This window comes from Coregonus clupeaformis, chromosome 10, assembly GCF_020615455.1.
Source record: "Coregonus clupeaformis isolate EN_2021a chromosome 10, ASM2061545v1, whole genome shotgun sequence".
Classification (NCBI taxonomy): Eukaryota; Metazoa; Chordata; class Actinopteri; order Salmoniformes; family Salmonidae; genus Coregonus; species Coregonus clupeaformis.
The window spans coordinates 6,881,214-6,888,019 of NC_059201.1; the positions used below are offsets into that span (position 1 = coordinate 6,881,214).

The 6,806-nt window shown below is 43.4% G+C and overlaps 1 protein-coding gene across 2 annotated transcripts in view; it reads right to left on the bottom strand.

Annotated features, from left to right (window-relative positions):
- Positions 1 to 6,806, bottom strand: part of col2a1b (collagen, type II, alpha 1b) — a 72,160-nt gene that overhangs the window by 25,176 nt on the left and 40,178 nt on the right. For both annotated transcript variants that reach the window (XM_041887400.2, XM_041887399.2), the window contains 11 exons: positions 6,431 to 6,529; positions 6,147 to 6,200; positions 4,960 to 5,067; positions 4,625 to 4,678; positions 3,613 to 3,711; positions 3,206 to 3,259; positions 2,055 to 2,153; positions 1,753 to 1,806; positions 1,314 to 1,367; positions 689 to 742; positions 7 to 105 (listed from right to left, as the gene is read on the bottom strand). In XM_041887400.2, coding sequence (XP_041743334.1) covers positions 7 to 105; positions 689 to 742; positions 1,314 to 1,367; positions 1,753 to 1,806; positions 2,055 to 2,153; positions 3,206 to 3,259; positions 3,613 to 3,711; positions 4,625 to 4,678; positions 4,960 to 5,067; positions 6,147 to 6,200; positions 6,431 to 6,529 — 828 coding nt within the window. The remainder of the gene's footprint in view (positions 1 to 6; positions 106 to 688; positions 743 to 1,313; positions 1,368 to 1,752; positions 1,807 to 2,054; positions 2,154 to 3,205; positions 3,260 to 3,612; positions 3,712 to 4,624; positions 4,679 to 4,959; positions 5,068 to 6,146; positions 6,201 to 6,430; positions 6,530 to 6,806) is intronic.

Sequence of the window (6,806 nt, forward strand, 5' to 3'; positions counted from 1 at the left end):
ACTCACTCTGGGTCCAGTGATACCAGCAGCTCCACCCTCTCCTGGAACACCCATGTCACCGGGCTTGCCTCCCTCACCAGGTGGGCCAGGAGGTCCGGGCAGACCCTGTACACAGGAAGCAAATCAATGAATCAATCAATGAATGAATCAATCAACTAACCAAGTGGCTGTTGTTATCCCTTGCGAAGTGTAGTTGAGTGTCAATGTGATTGGACACTTGTAGTCTATATGATACTGTATATGATGGGAGCATGTGAACACAGAGTGACAGATAGACAGACAGACAGGTACACACTGAATGCAGACAGACAGACAAGTACACAATGAATGCAGATTGACAGACAGACAGACAGACAGACAGACAGACAGACAGACAGACAGACAGACAGACAGACAGACAGACAGACAGACAGGTACATAGTGAATGCAGATTGACAGACAGACAGACAGACAGACAGACAGACAGGTACACAGTGAATGCAGAGTGACAGACAGACAGACAGACAGACAGACAGACAGACAGACAGACAGACAGGTACACAGTGAATGCAGAGTGACAGACAGACAGACAGACAGACAGACAGACAGACAGACAGCAGGTACATAGTGAATGCAGATTGACAGACAGACAGACAGACAGACAGACAGACAGACAGACAGACAGACAGACAGACAGACAGGTACTAACCTGGAAGCCAGAAGGTCCAGGCTGTCCTTGCTCTCCTCTTTCTCCAGCAGGGCCCTGTGGTAAACGAAGGGTTAACACTGAGCATTATATATGTGGCTGGACTGCTGGGAAAAACTCATTGAGAATTGTGCCTTTAAACTCAATTGACACATCTAACCAAGTCATTGTGAACAAGTTAGTCTTATCTCGTCGGTTCATTCTTGAAATAATCTTACAATCTTACAACCACAATGAAACTTGAATCAGAAAGGTCAGCGAGCTGTGAATTGACAACGATACCCGTTGAACACTGAGAATTATATCCAGCCTGAGCTATGGGGAGGCTGGAGTTATCAGGTTGTTTTAGAGAGCAAATTGAGAAAGGTGGATAAGATCAGTGAGGCAGACTAACGGCAGACGTAACGGCAGCAGAGTTTGATTGGACAGATAGAGATACTCACAGCATCAGAGTGTGATTGGACGGATAGAGATACTCACAGCATCAGAGTGTGATTGGACAGATAGAGATACTCACAGCATCAGAGTGTGATTGGACAGATAGAGATACTCACAGCATCAGAGTGTGATTGGACAGATAGAGATACTCACAGCAGCAGAGTGTGATTGGACAGATAGAGATACTCACAGCAGGGCCAGGAGGTCCAGCTGCTCCAGTCTCACCATCCTTACCAGGAAGACCCTATAGGGAGAGAGAGAGGGATGGAGTGAAAGAGAGAAAGAGAGAAAGATATATATATATAGAGAGAGAGATATCACCAGTTAGAGGTCATACATAGGCCATGGGAGCCAGATGACTGATAGATATAATTACTACTGCAACTGGGCGGGGATAAACCGAGTATGTGGAATTGTTTCCTAACAATACATTTAAAGTTTTTTCTGCATATTTGAAATTGCATATAATATCATCAAAAAGAAGGTAGCAGGCTATTTATGATTTGCAGAAAGCATTTCATATTTCTGATCCTTTCTAGGAGGGTACGTTTACTCCGGCACATTTCTACCGATAAGGCTGTCTGTGTCTGTCTGGGTGGAGATAAATGATCAACAGAGAAATGACTTACTCTCAGACCTGGGGCACCAAGAAGTCCCTTCTCTCCTCCCTTGCCAGGCTCACCCTAGTCACAGGAAAACACACACACCAGTCAGTCACAAAGCATGTCCAGCTGTATGCAGAGTAGACAAACACTGTCCATGGCAGCTAGTGTCCAAGCTCTGAGTCGAAACATAGCCCTACTCAGGAGATATGTCATCTCTATATTTGAAAATGCATCAATCAATCAATCAATCAATCAATCAATCAATCAATCACCAAATCATCCAAACACCCCAAAAATAAATAAATACATCTAACAGTGCCACTCACGTTGGCTCCCTTGGGTCCGGGGAATCCCATTACACCAGGCTGACCGCGGGCTCCCATTGGGCCAGGGGGACCGGGGCGACCATCCTCACCAGCAGCACCCTACAGGGGGGAACACAGGAGGGTCAGTCCATCAATCGAGGATCAAGCAATCAATTAATCTTGTAATCACATTTATTTGTGAAGCCCGTTTTTCATCAGCAGATGAGACATCCTAATAACGTAGAGTTATGTCTGACTGGGAAGTCTGGATGGATATTTGATAGAGTTGCACATTAATTCAATGTGAAAGTAAAACGTCAAGTCATGCACCTGAGCGATTTTCTACACTGTCAGAGTCCTGTGAACATACTGATTCATCTAGTGTCTATATAAATCATTGGTCAGAGTCCTGTGAACATACTGATTCATCTAGTGTCTATATAAATCATTGGTCAGAGTCCTGTGAACATACTGATTCATCTAGTGTCTATATAAATCATTGGTCAGAGTCCTGTGAACATACTGATTCATCTAGTGTCTATATAAATCATTGGTCAGAGTCCTGTGAACATACTGATTCATCTAGTGTCCATATAAATCATTGGTCAGAGTCCTGTGAACATACTGATTCATCTAGTGTCTATATAAATCATTGGTCAGAGTCCTGTGAACATACAGATTAATCTAGTGTCTATATAAATCATTGGTCAGAGTCCTGTGAACATACTGATTCATCTAGTGTCCATATAAATCATTGGTCAGAGTCATGTGAACATACTGATTCATCTAGTGTCTATATAAATCATTGGTCAGAGTCCTGTGAACATACTGATTCATCTAGTGTCTATATAAATCATTGGTCAGAGTCCTGTGAACATACTGATTAATCTAGTGTCTATATAAATCATTGGTCAGAGTCCTGTGAACATACTGATTCATCTAGTGTCTATATAAATCATTGGTCAGAGTCCTGTGAACATACTGATTCATATAGTGTCTATATAAATCATTGGTCAGAGTCATGTGAACATATTGATTCATCTAGTGTCTATATAAATCATTGGTCAGAGTCCTGTGAACATACTGATTCATCTAGTGATCAAGTTCATGTTTAATAAAAAAAACATTTTTTTTTACAGTCATTGAACAAAACAGACAACAAGCATACTTACACCAGGTCCAACTTTGCCTTGAGGACCAGCATCACCAGGACGACCAGTAAGACCCTGCAAGACGAGCACAGAGACACACACATCACAGATAAAACCCCCTAAAAGGCCTGAGCAATCGAACTCGGACTCATCAAAAACCTCAAGTATACTGTATGTTTGTCAAATCTCCAGTGATAATGTGAGCCTATATGTTTAATGATTATAGAGATTTGAGACCAAACTACAGTAACATATATCACAAAAGACCTGGAGTAGCCTAGGTACAATATTATGATGTGAGTCAAAACTACAGAGATAATGTATTGGCTCAGTTATTCAGCCATAGTTTGGAGAACTATTCCATCTTACCAGAGCATTGATACATGCTGCTGTTACAGATGGTAGAAAGGTGTTGGAGTGGAACTTACTCTTGCACCAGGAAGACCGGGCTCTCCAGGACGACCAGGGTCACCACCGGCTCCCTTAGGGCCAGACACACCGCCGACGCCACGCTCGCCAGGGGCTCCCTGGATTAAGAGGAAAAATGTGCAATGGAGAATCTCAATCGATCTCAATCAATCTCAATCAATCAATCAATCAATCAAGTAAGACCAATGCCGGTTGTTCCCTGTATTAGGAGGTCAAATGACACAGTCTCTCAGTGGAGATCAACCAATCAATTAATCAATCAATTAATCAACTAATCACTCAATTAACCAATCAATAAATCAATAAACCAATAAATCAAGACACAAAAGGGGTCAATTGTCTTGACATGATGAAATGAGAAAAAAAATCCTTCTGACACATTCACCATATTTAATGAATATGAATAAAAGGAGAATAATATTTAATTTATAAGGAAATGAAATGCTTCCAGTCTGACACATCGGGGTCTTTATTTGGTGGTTTGGATGAGGTTTATGCTGACCTCTGGTGGTAAATAGTGGAATTACAGACGACGCCAGTTGACTCCACTGACACCAATAGAAGCTCTGTCTTTCTTTTTGACTCATCATTTTCTGTCATGCATAGCTGTACCAATTTATTTGGTATTGTCACAGAATGTTTAGTCAGATTGGGTTGTAATTGCCCAAGGATTCCAATATATCAGCGATTTGAGTCAGCAAGGATTTTTTTCCACTATTATTCAAGCACAGGATGCTTAACTGTGGACTAAATGCTCAGCGAACTGTGTATATGACTCTGCAGTGCTGTGGACAAGTCTATCACCCATGACTCTCAAGGTTTCAGATTTACAACCATGTCATTACTGACTCATGTATTACAAAGCTTATCTCCCCAGTCCTGCCAGTTTTAGAGTAACCTATTCAGTTGATGTGAATGTATCCTGTTAATTTTCTGTACCACAGCAGTTAGTTTCCCCTCCCTTAACGATAAGCCCCTCCCCTGGGACCACTTTGTCATGGTGACGCTCACCTTGGGACCAGCCAGACCATCCTGACCTGGGAAACCACGGTTACCGGGGGCGCCCTAAACAAAAACAAACAACAGGGTTCAGGGTTAGAGGTCAGGTTAGAAGAAAAACAACAACTCAACATTTAACGCTCGGAGCGAGACCATCGTGTGTGATAAATATAAAACGTCATGGACAGCCCTATCTGTGACCGCACACAGAGATAGTAGCTGTTCATGTCATTTCCTCAGTTTTACGTCCCACAGAACACAGAGTGCCATCGACAAGTGGTTGGAATGATAGGTGGCCGTGTACGCTGACGGGGGTGAAAAACATGGGTGTCGTGGGTGGTACTCACTCTCTCTCCGGGTGGTCCGAGAGGTCCAGCAGCGCCGGGCTCTCCCCTGGGTCCCCTCTTCCCCTCCTCTCCTGCAGGGCCAAGGGCTCCTTGGGGACCGGCTGGTCCCTACACAAACACAACAGGATGTCAGCTATCACGTATAATATCCATCATCTCTAAAATCAATCAATTCAATTGATGAAAGATTGTACTGCAAGATGACTTGAGGTTGCGGGCCCTATAGCCAAGATACAGAGGCTAAGTCAGATTTCACTAATAAGTGCGAAAAACTGTTCAAGGGTATGCTGATGTTAGGCGAAGCTGGGTGGGAAGACTCAAGCAAAGATAAAGTGGTTCTGTCTTATCATTAAGTAAGATGTTACTTTCTGGTAACAAAGTTGGCTCTCAATCTTTGGGGGGGTTCCTCATTTTTATGAAATCTGATGATAAATAAGCCATCTTGATTTTATTTTAGAAACGATCATAAAATGCTTTTCTGTTGCTTGCCTGGTCCTTAGTAGGTCTAATGCTGGATTGTTGAGCAGTAATAAACAAATAGGGCCCCCTTGTGGCTAGTTACAAACTCCGTTACAATCTGGAAGACATCTGGGATGCTCTCCATAGTGTGTATGAGTTTCATGGCGTGTTATAAACTCTTGGACCTTGTCCAATATGTTGAGGGATTACTTAGCTATCAGAAACTGAAAGAGAGAGAGAGAGGAGGAAGGAAGAGAGCACGATGGAGACATAAACGAGAGAGAGAGAGAGAGAGAGAGAGAAACAGACAGAGACAGAGAGACAGAGACAGCAACATAGACAGAGAGACAGAGAGAGAGAGAGAAACAGACAGAGACAGAGAGAGACAGCAACATAGACAGAGAGACAGAGACAGAGAGACAGAGACAGCAACATAGACAGAGAGACAGAGAGACAGAGAGAAACAGACAGAGACAGAGAGACAGAGACAGCAACATAGACAGAGACAGCAACATAGACAGAGACAGCAACATAGACAGAGAGACAGAGAGAGACAGCAACATAGACAGAGAGACAGAGAGAGACAGCAACATAGACAGAGACAGCAACATAGACAGAGACAGAGAGACAGAGAGACAGAGACAGCAACATAGACAGAGAGACAGACAGAGACAGCAACATAGACAGAGACCTGACAAAAGCACAGTGGTAAGAGCAGAAGCACTCACCAGCTCTCCCTTGGGTCCAGCCTCTCCCTTGAACCCTGGGATACCGGGTTCACCCTAAAGACAAAGACAAAGCCATGGGGTCATCATTACAGACCTAGAACGTTCCGAAGTCCTTTGACAATGAAGTACGATTACAACCATTGGAGTAGCCGATGAGATGCAAACTGAATCACACTACATCACAATATATTATTATACTACGGATACCTCGTACCATCCCTGACATTCATTATACATTATAACACGTTTGGAGAAACAGATTTGAGGAGACCGTTTGGACATACAGATGTTCCCTTTGGTCCGAGCGGTCCAGTGGCTCCCTGGGGACCTGGAGGACCACGGGGTCCGGGGAAGCCAGGCGCGCCAGCGATACCAGGAGCACCCTGTGGTAAGAGAGACAGAGAGAACAATGATCAATATCAATCATGTATCAACGAATCATCACGCTGAAATGATCACTGTGTGATAGTGGAAGGGAACAAAAAAACGGAGTAACACGATGATATTGAGATCTGAAAATACGTTGTGATGTGTTCACTGTAGCTTGTGGATCGATAAGGGGGAAAAAAATTATCTATTGAGGCTTTTAGACGTATGGCTTCAATGTTACTTGAGTTAGTGGATGGAAAAGGTGGGAAAGGGCCTGAAACAACAGACATG